General features: G+C 32.2%; 1 protein-coding gene across 4 annotated transcripts in view; it reads right to left on the bottom strand.

Annotated features, from left to right (window-relative positions):
* LOC106880693 (uncharacterized) overlaps window positions 1–21995 on the bottom strand; it is a 559449-nt gene that overhangs the window by 230949 nt on the left and 306505 nt on the right. For all 4 annotated transcript variants that reach the window (XM_052966171.1, XM_052966172.1, XM_052966174.1 and 1 more), the window contains one exon: window positions 9609–9749. In XM_052966171.1, the coding sequence (XP_052822131.1) occupies window positions 9609–9749 (141 nt within the window). The remainder of the gene's footprint in view (window positions 1–9608; window positions 9750–21995) is intronic.

The following is a 21995-nucleotide window of genomic DNA, read 5'->3' as shown; positions in this document are numbered from 1 at the left end:
TTCAAAAGAATACATGACAGTTGTCCATTTCAGATGTTAGCTGTGGGTATCTAATATTGATTTATTTGGATTAAACACATATCACAGATACACAGGGAAGTTGGTATAGTCAGTTGATAGCAATATATTACTTGTATTTATGTTAGCAACCCTGGAGGGATGCAAAGTAAAGTCAAACTAGAATGAAGTCCAGTTTTTGAAACTAAACTCTTTTAAATATTTTAATGTGATAAATGCTGCTTTTTATCATTGAAATCTATCCTAACACTTATCTTGTAAAGAGAGTGAAGTTGATTTTTCACTGGACAGCAGATCTATATGAGGGAGAATATATCTTTTTACAATATTACCAATGACAGATATACAGCTGTAACAAATATTTGCAATATGCAAATATTCAATATGAGTTGTGAAGAAGTGATACGATATATTGATGAAAGGACAATCTCTGAGGAATATCTACAATTCTACTTTCACAAATCTTTCCAACTAAATTTATCACTTGCATGGCAACAAAGTTAACCTTTTCAAGACAATATTTCTTATGAAATATTCTGTTCATGTGCTTCAAGTTTCAATTAATAATGGAAATAATCAAGAATTTGAAAGAATTTAGTAGAATGAAACAGACTTTCATTCATTCATTCATTTATGAAGCTAATGTTTGGAACATGATTGAACAAAAAGTTTTATATAAAATTATGATGATTGTTATTAAATTAGTTAAGAATGTTTTAAAATAGGAGGTTTTACATTATAGAATGAGGGGCTGTCTCAGTCAGGTTGATATCAAAAAGTTAACTGATTATTTTAGTAATTTATATTAGGCTTATGTAGAACTATATAGGATTAATTTCAAATTTTGGAGTTAGTGGGTAAATCAATTATATTGAACCCAGTGTTCAACTGGTGCTTAGTTTATTGACTCCAAAAGGATGAAAGGCAAATTGGACTATGGCAGAATTAGAATTATATAAGATTAATGCTATATTTATAAGAATTCTAGACAAGAAGTCTTATATAAAAGAATGTGACACATTCTCAAACCTAATGAAGCCACTTACTTAGTAAATTAATTCAATACCTAATCAATAAGAGAAATAGAGGTAAGTAATGTATTTCGTGAAGTAGATCTCTATTTTTTTATTTCATTATATAATTTAATTTATTGAAGTATGTCTCATGATTTCATATTTTGATAGTGGTGGTTAGTGTTTATGGGAAGGTAGTGACTTTTCTGATGATGTTGATGAGATATTTATCTACTCTATGACTAGACTAAAGGTCAACTCAGAAATCATAAAACTAATAATTTGTTTTGTGTTTTGGAAAGAAGAATTTTTCATATTGGGCGCAAGGCCATACATTTTGTAAACAGAGGTATGAAGTCAATCCTAAGGACCTTTGCGCATTACTGATTCTTATGAAAGACAATGTGACTATTGCTAGGATTTTATGTAGGGATGTATGGTTAAGAAGACTACTTCCAAATCATATGGTGTCAGGATCAGTTCTACAGCATGGCAACCTGGGCATGTGTCTTCTACTATTGCTCTAAGCCAACCAAAGACTTGTGAGTGGATTTGGCAAGCAGATTCTGAAAGAAACCAATTGTATATATATGTGTGTGTGCATGTATGTAATTTTTTGTGTGTTACCTCCTGGTCTTGATCTTGCAATGTTGTTTGTTTCCGATCTTCTATAAAAAACATGTATGGCCAAGGCAAATATTACCTGACTTGGAAACAAGTAAAGGTTGGTGACAGAAAGGATATTCAGCCATAGAAAATTGGCCTCAATGAATTTTGTCTGACCCATGTAAATATGGAAAAGTAAACGTTAAAATAATGATGATGATTATGGTGGGTTAAAGAAAATCACTATATAAAGTAAGGCGTTACTTCCAGTTCCCCATTCTAGCAATGGAGTAAGCAGTACCTGAAATTCTGTGACAATGTTTCTGTAGGTGATCTACATACACATACACAACTTTGTATACCATGTGTATAAATAGTGAGATGAGAAGCAGAAATCAAAGTTTATCAGCTTGTAAGCTTCAGTAAAGCTGGTCCTAAGATAGATCACACACTACTTTATCACATACTCATTCATTTGGATACTCCAGTACTCTATTTTCGTTACCTCACTATCATAACAGATAACATATAATCCATAGTCAAGTTTATTGGTCTAGGTCAGCAGAATTTGGTATTTGTCATGGAATAATCTTTTATATTTAGTTAGGCACATATATTGCATATAGATAGAATATAAATCCTGGAAGATATCCTGTATGATATGCTGGCATTTAAACTGTACAGATGTAGCCACTCAGGAACCATGCACTAAATTCAGAATTAAACAGATTAAGTAAGAAGCTGCTGGCATGAAGTAAAAGGCAAAGGTGTCCTGGTTGTCACATTATAAAATGTAACAACCAGATTGTAGCAAGAGAAAAACTTTATCATATGACATCAAACCACAGATCATAAGACCAATATATGCTACACATATTTACATTGGCATATTCATATGTACATAAAGTGAACAAATGTACATTGTTGAGGAAATATATACAACAATTTTCATGAAGTACTGAGAACTATGACTCTATACGAAGATGTTAATGGATTGCTAATTGTGTATGAAGGAAAGGTGGTAAACTATGAATATATGTTTATTGCAAAATGTTCATTTAAATGACAACTATCAAAGTTTTTCTCATCTTTCAACACTGCTCAGAAACATGAAAGAAATGAAGATTTATTCTCTTAATTGATTTAAAGAATGTATATTTTCACATTGGCTTGGATGAAGACTAAGAGATTGTGTGTGCTAAATACAAATACTGTTCTGTACCTAGTCAGTAAATGGGTTTAAAAAACAGCAGCTCCAGTGTCTAGCAATGTATTGAGCCTATACTGGAAGGAATTAATGGCATCTATCATGATGACATATTAATCTCTACTGCAACCCAATATAAATTGAAGAATTGAGAAAATGCAGTTATTGCTAAAGCGAAATAAGCCAATATATCAATTAATCCAAATAAATACATTAATCATACTTCTCTCACAGTTTCCTAGAAATGAAACCATCTTATAGTCTAATATACAAAATTCAATAGATTAGTGATCCTAAACTGAAATAAGGAAACTGAGAAATGTTTGGTTGATAGACTGACTACTATTGCCAGTATATACCAAAGTTTACACACAGCTGAACCTAAAAGGAATGTCTTTGCTTTGAGAACATAGCAAACACAAGTTTTTTGAAAAGATAAGGACTTTTTACACAACACCCAGTTCTGGTAACATTCTTTGCCAAGTTTGATACAACTCCTTTTGAATTTGGGGGAGCAGGAATGTCTGAAAATGGGAAGCCCTAATCAAACATTGACAATACTCACAGAAATTTCATTAATACTGAGACCAATGCACTAGTATGCTGTGTTGAACAATTGAGATATTTTTTATTAAGGAACTTCATTTGGAGACTTATCATCAGACTGATCATTACTCATTGTAATTAATTTTCTAAAGAATCTTGATGTTTCCTAGCAAGTTTCTCAGTGGATTGCCACATGATGTCTCATGTTATCACAACATGATCCCCAAATCATTCATATGTCAGGAAAGCCCATCAGTCATATTGATGCCCTGACAATACTAATGTATTACTTAGATCAATTTGATACTGTCCTTTACAAATGTATAACAATCTGATATAGATAATGATGAATTAATTTTTGCTGATGCTCAATGAGTGGAAGATATTAAAGATCATTTTATTAAAGTACTCTTTATGTTTGTTCAAAGGGTCACATTGCTGGAAAAGACTGGCTTAGGCTAATTGTTCTTGAATAATTTTCCAGGCATTCATCTGAAGTGACTGGAGAGAATAAATAGGTCTTTAATGAAAATAGGCTATTCATTCTTGAGCTTTATTTCATAAATGCTCTTTTGACAATTCATCACACACATACACATACACATTTACTAATGATTTGTAAGTATGTGGTATTTCGTTATGCAACCATAATCTCTATATGTATAAAATTCTTTGTCAGTCTGTCTGTTCCTTATGCATTCTCAAACAACTCCACCATATCAAACCAAATTTTACAAGGTAAAACTATTACACCCCGTGAGTGTCAACAGTTAATTTTTATTTTCATTTGGATTAAAACATTATAACATTTTCTTGAAAATAATCTTTTTAAAGTCAATTATAGTACAGGACATTTTATACGACGATGACTACAATGTCACATTTTGTATATGAGTGTGTATGTGTCTGTCAGTGTGTGTGTGTTTGCACATTCATTACATACGAGATAGTAAAGGTCATTTTATACCACCACCACGATGACACATTGTATATCAGTGTGTGTGTTTGTGGATTTATTGCATACCACATAGTAAAGGACATTTTATGCAGTGGCTATCTAAGCAATGTGTTTAGAGGTGAGAATTGGTTAGACAAGTGCTGATGAAGGGGCAAAACTCTTGAAATATAGTATATACATTCATTATTCATTTTTGTCTTTGATCTCATTGTTTGTCAACATTTGACGTCTCAGTATGAACTTAGCAAAAATCAGTGCTGGCTATAATTTCTATAGAATATCTGTAGAAATAATCTTAACAAAATAGCACACACATGCACAAACCCATGTGCACATGTATACACACATGTACACAGACACACATAGAGTCAGGTGTACAACAGACTGTACAAAGCAAGGGCATGTGTTTGGTGATACTGAAGAATTTGTCAGTTCATGTGACCTGTGCTAAAAATCAAATTGAAAGGCACTCCTTATACAGGTAAGTGATGTAAATCATAGACCTGAGAAAGTGTAAATACAGATCTGCAATATACAAGAAATGCAGAGGATATAATCATAGTTGGCTCAACCACTACTTAAACTGAAATCATTTTATTTTCCAAAAGATGATCAGAAAATGTAATGAAATGTCTAATTCCTTATTCTCCATCTTTACTAGAGTAAGTGTTCCAATAACAGTGGTATCAAGTAACAGAGCAGTTTTCATTGAATTAAAGCACTGTTTAAATCTATTTTTATAAGCTAATGAAGGAGCTTTTACACAGTCAATTAACCTACAAGAAATGGCAGCTAAATAGTTGGCAGCTCTATAATCTTCAAATCAAATTCTACCATCTTGCAGAAGAGATACAATTTGGATAATACAATCATTGTCATTGTTACGATTATCATCATCATCATCATCATCATTTGATGTCCGTTGTCCATGCTGGCATGGGTTGGACGGTTTGACTGAGCTGGCAAGCTGGAGAGTTGCACCAGGCCCCAGTCTGATTTGAGATGGTCCCTACAGTTGGATGCCCTTTTTAATGCCAACCACTTTACAGAGTGCACTGGCCGCTTTTTATGTGGCACCATATGAGCACTGTTATGTGACACCAGCATGAATGCTTTTTGCATGGCACTGGCAAAGGACTCTTGTGGGCCAATCCTCTTCACCATAACGCTTCAGCAGTTGAATACGGCTCTTCTTCAGTACAGCAAGATGCCAAGTACCTCAGTTCTTTGTCATCTTGTCTAAAAGGTACAGCATTCTAAGGCTGTCCTTCAGTAATTTGTCTCATGTGTTCTTGGGTATCTCTCTCTCTTGCATGTGTTCCACCTACTTTGAGAGATCAGGGTACTTTGAAAGGTAAATATAATATGCTTTAAGAAAGATAGGATGGTTCTGGCTGGAATTTCTGTGACTATATGTTTGCTTGACCAAGTGTGACTAGATGCCAGACAACACAATTATATTGGAAGAAACAAAAAACAAACAACTACATTATCCACAAATTAGTACATAAACAAAGCAGAATCATCACTGAACACTAATGTTACAAAGAAAACATACATATTCAAGAATATGCAATATACATGTGCATACAATTTACATATGAACATATCTATATTGTGCATAAACACACATATATAAATATATATTTATAACCATATCTATTATTATGCATACATACATATACTTAAACAAATATACCAAATAAATACACATAACCATTCACTATGTAAAGTAAATAAGAACACAGTGCTAAAAAATATTAATGTAAGAAGAATTCTCAATATCTAGAATAAATATTTATGGTCAAACTTGAAATTGCAAGGTTCAATGAATCACAACGTTGTTTCAATAATTGCAATTTATTTTTAAATTATTAGTACTTTATAAAGAATAAAGTCATTTGAAACTGTCAGACTTAGAATTTTGATGTTTATTTTAGCCCTAAGTTATTCCTGAACACTATTTCTGGGCCATAACAATTCCGTCTTTTTAAGGGGATCTAGGCCTGCATTATAGAAGCTGTTCCTGTGCTTTTCAAAACTGTGCATATGACATGCAGGAGGGACATGAAGGCACTTGGCATCAACAACAATTCCTGGGAGAATCTTGCAGCTGACCGAACCAGCTGGAGAGGCACTCTTCCCAAACAACTGCAGACCGGCAAAGAGAATTTGAGGGTGGCAGCAGCTAAAAACTGAGCCTGCAGAAAAGAAATGACAGCCAACAGACTGGATTCAACATATAGGTGTGACCTCTGCAAACGAGACTGCAACTCTTGCATCAGTCTCTACAGCCACAGGAGGCATTGCAAAAACTGAATAGACAACTCAATGAACGGATGACATCATCCACGGTCAGCCATGACCAACAGAGGCCTTAGCAATAGCATATGACACGGGAGGGAGATTTGCTGCTAGTTATAGCCAGTCAAGTAGCCAAGCTGAGACTCCACTCATTGACTTGAAAACTATAAGGGATATTTGTAGTTAGAAATGTTCTCTTTCTCACATTTTATTTCAAGGTTTTACCACTAGCCTTATCAAACTACTGAGGTAAATTCCAATGCAATCCAGGACAAAATCCTATGACCATAACCATCTATAAAGACTTTACATAAAAACAAATACTATATTCAAATTCATCTGATATTCATTTTTCAAGAAACTTATATAAATGATAACATGAAATTAAGTATAATGATGGAAAGATAGAGATATTAAATGGATAGAGAGATGCATACTTAGTAGAAAGAAGGGGAGAGTGAATCCATACATAAACATATATATCTATGCGTGATATCATTAAAAAATTATGCAAATGTGTGTGGTATGTGTGTGAGTATATGTGTTTACATATGTACACTAAGTCAAGAAAATTACTGAACAACATTCACAATGGACAATATGTGCTTGAAAGAACCTCTGCTGGTATGAATATGTAATGTGAAAATGAAACATGGTGGGTGAAATATTATCGCATGCTGTTACTAAGTTCTTTCATGATACAAGTAAATTGAAGAAGACATAAAGTGTGATGAGGTTACATGTGAAAATAGTATGTGGCATAACGCTGAGAGAGAGAGGAGGGGGGAAGAGACAGACAGACAGACTGACAAACAAACAAACAGAGAAAGTGAGATGTAGATTTGACCAAAATATGCCACTATGGAAAGCATTATATAATGATGAACCCCATTTGTCTCTGTGTATTTTCCTGTCTATAGAAGTGTGCAAACACACACATATGGACAATTGTATGCAAAAATGTATATAATATCATCTACAAAAACAATTTGGATATTATTGCTGTATAACAATTTGCTTTACTATTATGGCTAGGTGATTGAATTATTTTTGAGTATCAACATAATTATTCAGATATCTCAATATACTAACATAGATAATACTCTCTCAAACAAAGACACACATGCATGTGCACATGTGCATACACACACAGACACACACACACAACTGTCGTCTAAATTATGCACAAATGAAAATAACATTGACATCTCATTTTCACAGATGTATGTACCAAAATTACATAAAAATATCTTGAACTACTAAAGAGTAAATTTATTCAATAAAATCGCCATTGGCTTCAACCACAAACTCCAGACAATTTCGGAATCTCCTGCAACTCTTCTGGATGGTCTCCTTGTTTAAGATGGTGAATGCTGCCATAATCCTTGCCTTCAATTCATCTTTGGTGTTATAAGGAGTTTTGTTGGTCTGAAACCAGACATAATAATCAAGGGTGTTGCAGTCTGGGGAGTAAGGTGGCCAAATGTTAGGAAAGATTTGGTTGCAGAAATTGTCTGACAGCCATGACTCAGTTCTCCTGCTTGTGTAGCATGGTGCAGAGTCCTGTTGCCAGACATAGGGTTTTCCAGCAGCCACCCTCTTGACCCAGGGCAGCACTACCTCCCCCAGGCACTTGATTTGGGCCTCCGTATTGAGTCTGAAGACATGTGGGTAGATGAATGGAGGCATAACGTCGCCATCACTAGTGATCACTCCAAACACCATGATGTTGAGTGGATGTTTGACTTTTATCACTTTCAGTACATGTCCTCAGATTGCACTGTTCTCAGATTGACACCCAAACACTTTAAAATGTTCATATTGGAGCTTCTGGCATGAATGCCAAGCAGTTCAGCATGTCATTTCTAAATTTCTGGCAGAGTGAATTGCATCATGGTGCTGTTTTTCTCACAGACGGTGCCCAACCAACCCTACTATACTGTGTAGTCGACAAAATCAAAAGCAAACAATGTATATATGTGAAATTAAAAATATAAAATGGCAACAATTTACCAATTGCACCCTGTATATGTACAAGAATAAAAGTAGACATTGACAGCTATTTTAACATATAACACAGAGTTTAAATAAATTGGAAACAGCATATCTTAAATGTGTAAATTAATTTAAAGTACAAATTAAAAAGCATGTCGAATATTATAAGTAGAAACTGAACATTTATTAATTAGAAGAAAAGGAAAGGAAAATCACAGAATGTCATTTAAGCATAATTTCTTTTAAGTTTCACATAACAGAAATATATACTGTTTATTTTTTCCAGTATAGAAGTCAGCAATATTCTTTTATTCTTTTATTTGTTTCAGCCACCTTTAGTCAAACATATCGACCCCAGGACTTATGCTTTCTAAGTACAGTACTTATTCTATCCACCTCTTTTGCCAAACTGCTAAGTTACGGGGACGTAAACACACCAATATTGGTTGTCAAGTGATGGTGGAGGGACAAACACAGACACACAAATATATATATATATATATATATATATATATATATATATGCATGTATGTATGTATACAACAAGCTTCTTTTAGTTTCTGTCTACCAAATCCACTCACCAAGCTTTGGCTGGCCTGAGGCTACAGCAGAAGGTGCTTACCCAAAGTGCCATGCAGTAGGACTGAACCTGGAACCATGTAGTTGTGAAGCAAGCTTCTTACCACACAGCCACACCTGTGCCCATGAATGTACATAGTGTAAGCATGCAAACGTTGTCATCTTTCTAATTCCTGCAGCATTTCACATGGAAGTTTTGGTCTTGGTTTATAAGTTGGCTTGCTTTTTTCTTTTTTTTTTGCTGTAAATTTTGATCAAAAAATATTTTACCTGTCTGCCAGAAAATATGGTATGTATTTGATTAGAAATGAACGAAAATATATATGTGCATATATATATATATGTAGGAATTTAGAAAACAGTTCAAAAACATAATATTTACCTGCCATATGGACCTAATGGACCACAATCAACAACATGTTTACTTTTTGTCCATGGTCTTGTATCAAACACTGGTGACAACCAAACTTCGAGGTTGATTACTGTGTACTTAATGTTTTCTTTACATGACTTCCAACCCATTCTGAAAGAGAGAAATTATGAAATTTACTATTTAATAACTGAGCTCTTTTCTGCTAAATATCTTTTAGTTTTTTTGAAGAAACAGTGTAGTTTCAATTTATGGAAAGCTAATTCCTAATTAACCTGTCACGTTAATCAACTTTGGTTCTTTTTTTTTTTTCTTTTATAGAATATTGGCAAACATTGTAAATTGGCTGAGTAATAAAAAAAAATGAATAAATAAAAACCATTGTATAAAGCAGGACAACAAATCATAGCAAAGACATCAGGTCAGATAATGTGCAAATGTGCAACCAAAAAAAAAAAAAAAGTGTCATTAAAAAGTTTTCCCATAATGACATTAACTTAAAGACATTTCATTGGTCATCAAAAGTATTTTTTCAGAATTATAACAGACTAGTGGCCAGAAAAGTTAATTGTTCATTTAGCAAGTCAGTTATAAATTGTTTTTACACATTCATCATCCTTAATTTTGATTATTCTGACAAAGGTGGTTTTTATTTCTATTTTGACATAATGCAAGAACTACCAAGAGTTTCTTTTTTTTTTAAATAAAAGTTGATGTTAAATTTGATATACAACAAATGATAAACCAGGTCTCTTTAATACAACTACAACATGATAACCAATATAGAAGCTGCATTAATATCAAAATGTATTGCTTAATAGCAACGAGTGTCCATTTCTTTGAAGGACCAGTTTAACTGAAAACACAAATATTTCAGTAGAGATTATATCTGAGTAAAAGTATCACAGTGGGTGGATGTGTAAATTTTAACATATGGATAGATAATAGAAGATACAACTTTCATTAACTATTAAATAACTTAAAATTATGCAATATTAATTATATACTTTTTCAGTTTTCTTTGTGAAGGATTACTCAGTAATGCAACTTTATAATTAAGTTAAATCTTTTCCTTCATGAACTAAATACTACAGTCATTCTTGCATAAATACATGCTACATTTACTCCTCATTAAATAAAAACTAATTTAGAAAGTCTGATAAGAATATATTAATCTCTACTTATTTTAAAAGAAATAGTTTCTCTTTTGCATATAATTTTTTATAAAATCACTTGTCAATTATTCAAATAGTTTTCCAAAATATTCATTTGATTTATATTAACTAAACTGGAGACTTCTTAACTTTAATGTTTTAAGTTTCTGTTGACTGAGCCATTATGAAAACAGTTTTATCATATAAAATACTTGTAGGTATAGAAAAAGAAACTTCGATAAAAAAAAACTATAGGTAGCATTCAACCATTTTCTGTTAAGAGATTTTTAAAAAGTGCAGATAATCTTATTAATTACTCCAAACTAATAAAGATTAATGAACCTTTGAAGAGAAAATAACTATTATTGACAAAGATAGCCCTTAACAAATTAACTAAGTAAGCTGGTTACACAATTCTTTGCTATATACAAAACAGATTACATTTCCCAAAAGTTTGAGAATAATTCTTCTGAAAACTATTGTTTATTATTTACAATTTCCTATAATTTAGATGTGTGCATGTGACTGATTTTCTCTTTTTTAAAAACTATGTGTAACACAAACAATATTGTTAATTTATATGTATTGGTTCAATATAAATTATATTCGTCTTTAACATATATTTTCAAGGAAGTACATATAGTTGATTTAATAAATCTTCAATTTCTTTTTCACACTGTTTTTCATTGCATGCTTTCTAATTATTGATCCAACCAACAAGCATTGTTCTCATTTCCCACTTCAGATACTTCCATTCTAATGTTTGTCATTACTTAAATAACAAGTTCTTATTTTATTATCTTTCTTGTTAATTCTTTACTTTTGAATAACTCAGTATAAATGTGAAAACAATTCTTAAATATTACCACAATCTAACAGGAATGAATGCAGAAAACATAAAACATAGAGCCATGCATTTCTGACAACATTTAAATCAAGTAAATGTGTTGAATTTTACTGTTGAGAAATTGCATCTCCTTGGATACAAACATTGGCAGTTACCGTGTAAATAAATCCAATTATTCAAAATACAAGAAATATTTTAGGATTCAAAGCTATTAAAATTTTAGCTTACATTTCAGTTTTTCTTTTCTTAATCAAATACCTTTGTTTGCAGATAGATTTATGAAGAAATTGATAAAATCCCAAACCATAGAAGAAAAACAAGAGTCAGAAAACCTTTCGGAAAGCAATTAAATTGAAGAATAAGTCATATGAATAACAAGGTTTATATTTCAAATTGATAAGCAACAAAGTAAAAATACAAGATTATGAATTCTATTAACTTTATTTTAGATACACAAATCAAAAGCTGGTTCTGGAATGATAACATAATGAACTGATGCACAGTCTGTTTCTCTTCCTTTCTTCATCTATCCTCCCTCTCTCTCCCTCTGTCTTCCTCTCTCTCTCTCCCTCTCCCTCTGTCTTCCCCTCTCTCTCCCTCTCCCTGTCTCCCTCTCTCTCTCCCTCTCCCTCTGTCTTCCTCTCTCTCTCACTCTCTTTCTCTCATTGTTTGGATTGAAACAATCATACTAGGCAGTCATATTGGGAGATACATTTGTGGATTAGTGATGACATGATCACAAGTTCAATATTTTGTCTTTAGCATCGAAGCCAGTGTCTTACAATGAAAGGTCATGCTAACCTGTCCAGTATGAGTGAAAAGTAGGTGCTCTCCCTGACATCAGAATGATTAGCAATAGGAAGCAAATCCCACTGTAAAAATAATTGCTTTGCTGTGTACAAAACACACACACACGCACATTTACACACACACATTTACACACACACATTTACACACACACATTTACACACACACACAGATAGAAAATGTAAGTATAACACCAAAACAGGAAAGAAATGGTGTACGATGCATATTAAGGAGATAACAGCAAAAATAATATAAAAGGGAGGCAACACTAATAAAATTGAAATTTTGTGATATGGAACTTCAACGGAATGGAGATTAGCTTTTATAAAATGCTCATAGGCATTTCAGGTGATTTGCAAATTTCTAATCTGTTATTTATAAAAAGTAGGAGAAAGTCATAAGTTATTTTTTTAATAATGAAAATAGAAAAGCATCCAAAGAAATACAATATTCAGATGATCTGCAGGTCACTCTAGTTGTGTAGCGTGGTCATGACAGATTGATTGCTTACAAATGATGAAGCACAAAAAGTACCTTATATTCCAGCAAAACTGTTTCAAGACAATAATTGAAATGCAGAAGATAAAGAGAAGAACCATACTAGAGATTATAAAAAATTTTGAGGTTATTGAGAATAAAGCAGCAAAATTTATTTATTTAGTTATTTATGTGTTTCAGCCAAGTGGCTGCGGTCATGCTGGTGCACCACTGTGAAAAAAGATGGTGGAATCATTAGTGCAACTGACAAAATGCTTATCTTCAGGTGTTTCATGTTTTGAATTTAAATCCTGCCAAAGTCAACTTTGTCTTTCATAATTCTGAGTTCAATGAAATAAAGTACCAGTCGAGTACTGGAGTGTGATGTAAGTGACTTGCTCCCTCCCACTAAAACTGCTGGGCTAGTGCCAAAATTAGAAGACCTTATTGTGAGTAAAAGACAATGAGGTAATATAATATAGGGAAACAAATTGAAACATAGTTTGGGACAAACTCATCTAGTTCTTGTATGTCAAAAAGACAGAAACATTGAGCTAATGACAGTGACAATAATTTCCAACCGATTTCCAGAAAAAATCATCATCATCGTTTAACATCCGCTTTCCATGCTAGCATGGGTTGGACGATTTGACTGAGGACTGGTGAACCAGATGGCTACACCAGGCTCCAATCTGATTTGGCAGAGTTTCTACAGCTGGATGCCCTTCCTAACGCCAACCACTCTGAGAGTGTAGTGGGTGCTTTAACGTGCCACCGGCACGAAGGCCAGTCAAGAGGTACTGGCAACGGCCACATTTGAAATGGTGTATTTTACGTGCCATCTGCACAAGGGCCAGTCCAGCAGTACTGGCAACGAACTCGCTTGAATGTCTTTTCACGTACCACTGGCACAAGTGCCAGGAAGGCGTCGTTGGTAATGGTCATGCTCAAATGGTGCTATTTACGTGCCACTGGCACAAAAGCCAGACTGCTGGTGCTCTGGCAACGATCACGCTTGGACGGTGCTCCTAGTTAAAGCCTAAATCTAAACCTGTAAAAATGTTTATGCACAGATCAAATCCAACGTCATACCACTTCTAAAAGAAAGAAAAAAAAAAGCATTGCAGTTTCGATCATCAATTCTAATAGAAAATTCCAAATAACAAAGATGCAAAAATTAAATAAAATTTTCTCTTACATCTATGAAAAAAAAAAAAAAAATGAATTTGATCATATTAACACAATATAGTGAAAGCAAATTTTGTACAAAGGAAGCATAGTTGAAATTGAAAACCATGATGCATCGATATTCTTATATTTGTTTATTCTTGGTCAGATGTGTATTTTAAAATAACAGAAATAATGATTACTCTTGCTTTCAAGAATTTTTCCCCTCTATCGAGTATGAATAAAGCAAAGAGTAGGAAAACTAAGATTTGTAATAAAAATTGGTTACCTGATCAGTGAAAAATAAATACAAAGTGGCAGAAAACTGTTAATAATACTTTTTTTATAGAAACGATAAGTAGAGATATATTTTCTTTGCATAATTAAACAAAGATAATATTGAGAATATAATAAAGATATAGTGTTTGAACTATCTCAGTTAAATTTCCTTAAAAATAAAAAAAAATTATATATTTTTTTATGTAAAATAAAACACTGTTTTTTTTAGAAATAATATTTATCACAAGACAGTAAAGTATTGATTTTTTTATATTTCATTGATATCAGTTTCTTAATGGATGATTTGAAAAACAATGTAAATGAAATAGGATTTCAAAACCTCAAACAGAAAGCAAATCATATGCAGAAGTATGATAAAAGCAACAATAGTGGTGATAATGCTTTGATTTCAATCAAGAACAAGGATTTGTGTGTGTGTGTGTGTGTGTGTGTGTGTGTGTGTGTGCACGGGTGTGTTTGTGCATGTGCATGTGTGGGACTGTGCATGAGTGTGTATGGTAGGAGAGTAATAATCCTTTGACTAGATTTTGGAATCCATATTCTCCAAGAGAGCTGAGGAAGCACACTCAATATAATATACAGATACATGAAAAATCATGCTACACAGATGTAAGTGCTTTGTAAAGTAAAACAGTAAATCAAAGATGGTAATAAGTGTCAAAGAAATCCAAGAGCTTTCTCTGACCATTATGAAACATATAATATGATGTATTATAAGTGGAAGACACATAGTGTATTTGATTGATATAAAAATCAAAAACCGAGACCTGACAACATACACAAACATGACTTTTAGCTGAATACAGTCTAAGTTCAGACTAGTAATGATACAGGATCAAGATAGGGTGCCCATATATATGCAGAAATTGTGTATGATAATCTAAGATTATAATAATTCTTAAAACACTATCTTCAGTCTTCTTTATCTCCAAATAACTGCTGTTTTTCTGTACATTGGGACATTGGTCATACAACTGAAGTGCCACTGTATACAGTTATACTCTGGACTACATCCATAAAAAGAGCATCTGTTTTATTAGAAAGTTCTTTAATTAACAATATTGTTTCAAACACACTTCCACTATAAATAGTAAAAATATGAGATAGCAGACATAGCTGAAATTGGTCTGTGAACTTGGAAATTCACCATCTCTACATAATCCATATTATCTCACCAACTTCTCATTCTCTCATCACACTCTCAATCTCTAAATTTTTCACAATTCTTCCTCTGCAGTGTGTCCAATGTTTCTGGAACTCTCACTTCAATTACATGTATGCCTCAACAACTGACCTTTAAAAAGTTTAAACGGATCATATCAAATTAATTTTATCTACCTAAGAAAATCTGAAAAGGCTAGATTATGAAAAAATAGCTATGATATAAATAAAAGAAAAACAGGAAGTAAAAAAGTGTATAAAATTACAGTGAGAAAACTGAAATGAAATTGTAAAAAGAATACAAAAGGTTGCCATAGGTGTCAGTGTTTTCAGAATATTAACATTATTTAAATATTAGTATACTGAAAACACAGGATACTTTGTTAATACTTATCATTTTGTATGTTGATATTAATGTTTATTTATTTTTTCATTGAATATGTATTTTGAAACATGCTGGTTTTTTGCTCTGTCTTCAGTGATGAATACAAACACATAATAAGATCAAATAATAATAATAATAATAATAATAATAATAATCTTTTCTACTCTAGACACAAGGCCCAAAATTTTTGGGGAGGGAGCGAGTCAATTAGATCAACTCCAGTACGCAACTGGTACTTAATTTATCGATCCTGAAAGGGTGAAAGGCAAAGTCGACCTCAGTGGAATTTTAACTCAGATTCTAAAGACACATGAAATATTGCTAAGCATTTCGCCTGGCATGCTAACGTTTCTGCCAGCTCACTGCCTTGGGTGAACCTGACAGTAGTGGGTATATATATTTAGGGATTTTGGAGCTGGATGACATTCTACACAGAAAAATGAAAGTCAAGGTCAGCGAGGCATATCAAAAAAGGGTGAAGATGGTGTTGAAATCCAACTTGAATGCCAAAAATTTGATTACCGCAATGATTATCTGGGCAGTTGCGGTGGTCAGATATAGTGTATCCATCCTCAAATGGACTAAGGAGGAAATATCAACACTAGATACAAGGATGAGAAAGTTGATGACGCTGCATGGGGCGCTACACCCTGAAGCAAATGTAAACAGACTGTATATGAAAAGAAAGAATAGTGGCAGAGGTTTAATTAGAATAGACCATTGCATAAAGAGTGAAAGGAGAATGCTTGCTGAGTATTTGATAAATAGTGATGAAGACCTGCTGCAATATGCTGTGAAAAATATGGGTGTAAATGCAGATGAAATGATGAGCAAGGAAGAATTTAACCAAAGAGCTGAGGAGAAGAGAAAAGAAGACCTTCTTGAAATGAGAATGCATGGACAGTTTGAAAGGAATACACAAGACGTTAAGGGTAATACGGCATCGTGGGCATGGCTTCAGTGAGGTGATTTGAAGAGTACCACTGAAAGCCTGATCATTGCTACACAAAGGAATAATAATAATAATAATAATAATAATAGTTTCAAATTTTGCCATAAGGGCAGCAAATTTGGAGGAGGGGAATAGTTGATTACATCAATCCCAGTTTTTCACTGGCACTTAATTTATCAACCTTAAAAGAATGAAAGACGAAGTTGACCTCGGCAGAATTTGAACTCAGAGAACATAATGAGTCAGAAGAAATACTGCTAGACATTTTGTCCAACGCTCTAACAATCTTACCAGCTTGCCACCTAAATCATGATAATGATAATATTAATTCTATTAAATTTTGGTTACAAGCCCAGCAGCAATTTTGAAAGGAGGGTGCAAGTGAATCACTGCAGTACTTATCTGGTATGTTATTTTATCAACTTCTGAGGGATAAAAGGCAAAGTTGATCATGACACAATTAGAACTCAGAATGTAGAGCTAAAAGAAATACTGGTTAACATTTTGTCAGATGGTCTACCAATTCTGCGAACTCACTGACCTAATTACAGCAAGAAAATATAATTATGCTAATTAAAAGTTCTTTATTTGCCACACTGTCGATAAAGAGCGATTGCAAAAAAAAAAAGCAATGAACAAGTAAAGTACCAAGTCAAGTACTGGAGTTGATGTAAACGACTTGCCCTCTCCCCTCAAAATCGCTATGGATTGGCAGCCTGTTCAAGAGAAAGTTGTGGTCTTGGTCACATGGGTAACTGGTTTTGTGTACCTTAGGGATCAAGTAAAATTTTAAAAACATATAAAACTGTGCATTTGGGTGAATGGCTCAACTTATTCTTCGCAAGTATTATCGTGCTACAACTTTTTACATAAAGACCCAATTACCTTATATATACATTTTTGAACAAGAACAAGTATTCAGTCCAGGTGCAAGAGGCTCTTGCAAATGAACTACATTTCTTGGTGTTTACTAACGTTTTTATAATTGTTATTATTATGTTGTTTTGTTCTTTATACTTGCTGTTTTTATTTCCATCAAAAAAATCTTCAGAAAATGTAATTTGCTGCTTTAATGAGAAAACTCTTCATGTCAGAACGGCAGCTGTATTGTTATCACTATGATGGCTGTCATAGCTTACGCCTACCATCCCTTCCCCTTTAAATGTCACACTTGTTGAAAATTGTAATAAAACAACTGTCTGCTAACTGCAGACAAGGTGGAAAATAATTATTCCTCCATTAATTAGTGGAAACACAGATTTTTTTAAGTCCCTTTTTTTTAATGATTTGATCTTAAACAACAATAACAATAAAAATTTCCATTTTTCTCACTTAGAGAAATTGTTTGAAATAAGGAGCATTAATGGCTTATGATCAAGGCAGTCCAGAGATGATGACAACTGCAGATACAAACAAGGCAAATGTTCAAGTAAAATCAAATGAGAAATTTATAAAAAAAAATAACCTGTCATTAGAGAAAATTTTTCGAAGGTAATTCTATCTCCATTCCATTTATACTAGGCATCAATATCCCTAACTGACATATTAAACACTGCTGCAATGAATATAAGCACTATGGTAGGACAATCAATTGTCTTCTGTACTTAATGGACCATAAATTAGATACACTGTTGCAGAAAGTACATGGGTTTACAAAAGAAACTTCTAGAATATTTGGGTTTAAAACATTAATATCACACTATATAAAGAAACAGTATCAAGAAAACCACAATATATACATATATACTAATATTTAAAACCAATAAGCTACACATTATACAATACAAACAAATGAAGGAAAAGTTTAGAGACTAATATTGTAGGTGCATTAGATAAATATATAAAACAGAGCTAAAGGACCAAAATAAAGTATTTGGTTTCAATACTCAAACTGCCCCAGTTATATGTTGTAGTTATAATAAACTCATTTGGTTACTAAATGAACTAGTGACACCAAACAGGAAACAAGAAATATGACTGCATTTAAAAATTTTAAATCTAGCATAGAAAGATATATTTATTCTAAATAGAAGCAGATAGGGACCTTATGCAACTAGAAAAATTTTAGAGTATCGCAACTGAAGAACTAAAAATAATACCTTGGAAAGAATAGTAGAAATCTAATACAAAAAGTTAGAAAACTTGATTAAAAGCCAAACAATGTCTTCAAAGAAGCTAATAAATGCAAAAGAGATGCTGAAATGAGAGACAGTTTAGAGGAGAAAGGAAAAACAACAGCAAAAACTGTGACACAGCAAAAAGGACAAAAGACAAAAAGGTAAGCTGACATAGGGCTATGTTAAAGTGATAAGAAAAATCCCTATAAGACTAATATCTGGAAAAATAGACAACACGGAACAGAGCAGAAATAGACAAAGAAACTTTTGAGCAGAGGCTGAGAAACACAAGAGTCAAAGCTGAGATTGAAAGATTCTTGATTGCAGTTCAGAACCAAAACCTTCTCATCAAAAACTACAAAAAGTATGTAATAAAGCAGACTTCATTAAGTAATTGCAGAATATGTAAAGATCATAGCACCAATATTTTAAAAGGTCTTTATATAGAATAAATAAAGAGAAATTTGACCTAATGGTTAAGGTGTACTCAAGATTGGAAGATTGTGGTTTCAATTCTCTGAACAGGCAGTGTGTTGTGTTCTTGAGCAAAACACTTTGTTTCATCTTGATCCAGTTCAGTCATCTGTAAATGTGTTCCAGCAATAACTGTGATGTTAACCCTGCAACAGACTAGTATCATGTTCAGGGGTGTTGCAACCTTGGTCACTTACACACTGTCAAATCTGGGTTAAGCTCCAATATTCTGAGTCCTAGAACTCATGACAGACATAATACAATATGTGTCAAGTCAGGAGAAATTGTAAAATTGAAATTCTAACATATAAATTCTAACAAATTTCATTAACAGAATCAGGATTACTGAGAAGAAAAATCAACTTGGTGTGATTTGTGGTGGACTTGTTTTCACTAGTTTAATATTTCTTACTAAAATTATGTTTCTCAAATCTTTATTAACATTCAGTTTCTACCTTTCAATGTTATATTTATTATATTTAGCTATTTTATCATTAGGATATAAATGTTGACATGTTTTTTCGTTTCATTTGATAATCATGAGAAATTGAAAAGAAATAAAGAGGAAAAAGAGGGAAGAAGTTCACAAAAGGATAGCTTCTTTTCTTTTTGTGTTTCAATTATATAATGAACTGATTATCTCAAATATCAATAATACTCAAACTATTTCAATACATGTCAATCTCCTGAAACTGAAATATCATTTGCAGTTTGTAGAGTTTAATATATTAAGTATAATCTGGATGTGACAGTCATGTTAGCTTTTATCCAACCTTTTTAACAACCAACATTTAGCAGCAATTAGCAGGAATGGAATAGAAAAAAAAAAGTAATGTAACAAGAAAATGAAATCCATTTTGTGTTTAAGTCTGTGTTCCCAGAAGCAATAAAGAAATATTTACAATTCAAATTTTACATCTGGTAAAGTATATAATATGACATGAGAAAGAATAACAAGGAAATATTCATGTTAGAGGTAATGCAAAATACAAAAACATATTTCAGATGTTTTGCAGTTTGAAATGTACAAATTATTATGGCAATAATAAAAATGTCATGTTGTAAACAGACTTTAAGTTAGTGAGTTGTAAAAATCATTTGCTATATAGTAACAGTCTAACAATTTCTGAGACTATAAAGAGTTTGTTAGCATACGAGTAACTATAAACAGTTTGTTAGCATACCAGTCTCTCCTCTTTAAGATATTTTAATGATGCAGCTTTAGATTGCATCTGTAGCTACACATAAGGTTACTAAAATAATTGAAAATATGCTGCATATCACAAAATATAAATTTGAATATATTTTCTAATCTTGTTATTTGGAAATAAAATACTATCATTTTATTAATAATAAACACTAAAATAACAAACATAATTTCTTTCACCTCAGTAAGAATTTCCATACATATAGTCTAAAACAAGCATTTGACAATACTTGCCTTGCATTGCATTGCGCTTAATATACAAGGGAGAATACAGCTGAAGAAGACTTTTATCATAGAACTGTTAAGAAAATAAACCATTCTTTAAGCCATATATATATATATATATGGTTACAAACCAAGGAATGTTAAAAGCAGGTATATAAAAAAATAGAAACAATAAGAGAAACATATATTTCAAAACTAAGCAGGACTAAACTAAGTGTAAAAGATTGTAGAACAACTGAAGGACAGGGTAAAATATGTAATGAAACGGTATATGATTTAGAGAAGCTTATAATTAACTAGGAATATCAGACTTATGTAATAATTTCTTTTTGTAAGAAAGTAAATAAGGATGTATGTAGATGTGTAAGCTATTCTATGATTAAAGGTGTCAACGAGTGCACAACAAATATAATTTCAGATCATTTTGATTGGTCTGTTTGTTTCTTTTTCTTTTTGTAAGAAGGAGAATCTATTTCTTATCAACTTCTTTTATAGTTATTATAATAATTATATTTCAATCGCAAATTTGAGTTTAATCTGTATAATATTTATTTCATAGTAATAATGATAATAAACTTCCAATTACAATATATGTTTGAGTCTTTTTTTTAAATCGATTGATTTCATCAATATAATATTGAAATTTAATTTTAAATTCATTTATCTAAGGAAATCCCATTGATTCATGAATCATGCCCTTTCTTATTTTATTTATTTTCTTCAAAATCAGGTTTGCAAATCAGGAAGGTATGGAGTGAAAGGTAGAATAATGAAGATAAATGCAAATTTTTTTCAATTCAAAAAGATAGAGATACGTATGTATAAGCCTCTCTCTTCCTCTTTCTCTCTAACACACATAATAGAAATTGTGTGTGCAAATGGATGTACAACTGCTATTATTATGCTTAGAGCTCTATGAAGATTATCATATTCCAGTCTGCTTTGTGTGTAGTCGTTAACTAACTTTTCTTTCTCATATATATTTATATATATGTGTGTGTGTGTGCATGAGAATTGTATATGTGTATGTATATATGTGTATGTGTATATATATATATATATATATATGTGTATGTGTGTATATATATATTTATATATATATATATATATATATATATATATATAT

Source organism: Octopus bimaculoides, chromosome 3 (assembly GCF_001194135.2).
Source record: "Octopus bimaculoides isolate UCB-OBI-ISO-001 chromosome 3, ASM119413v2, whole genome shotgun sequence".
NCBI lineage: Eukaryota > Metazoa > Mollusca > Cephalopoda > Octopoda > Octopodidae > Octopus > Octopus bimaculoides.
This window is presented reverse-complemented; position numbering and strand designations above follow the sequence as displayed.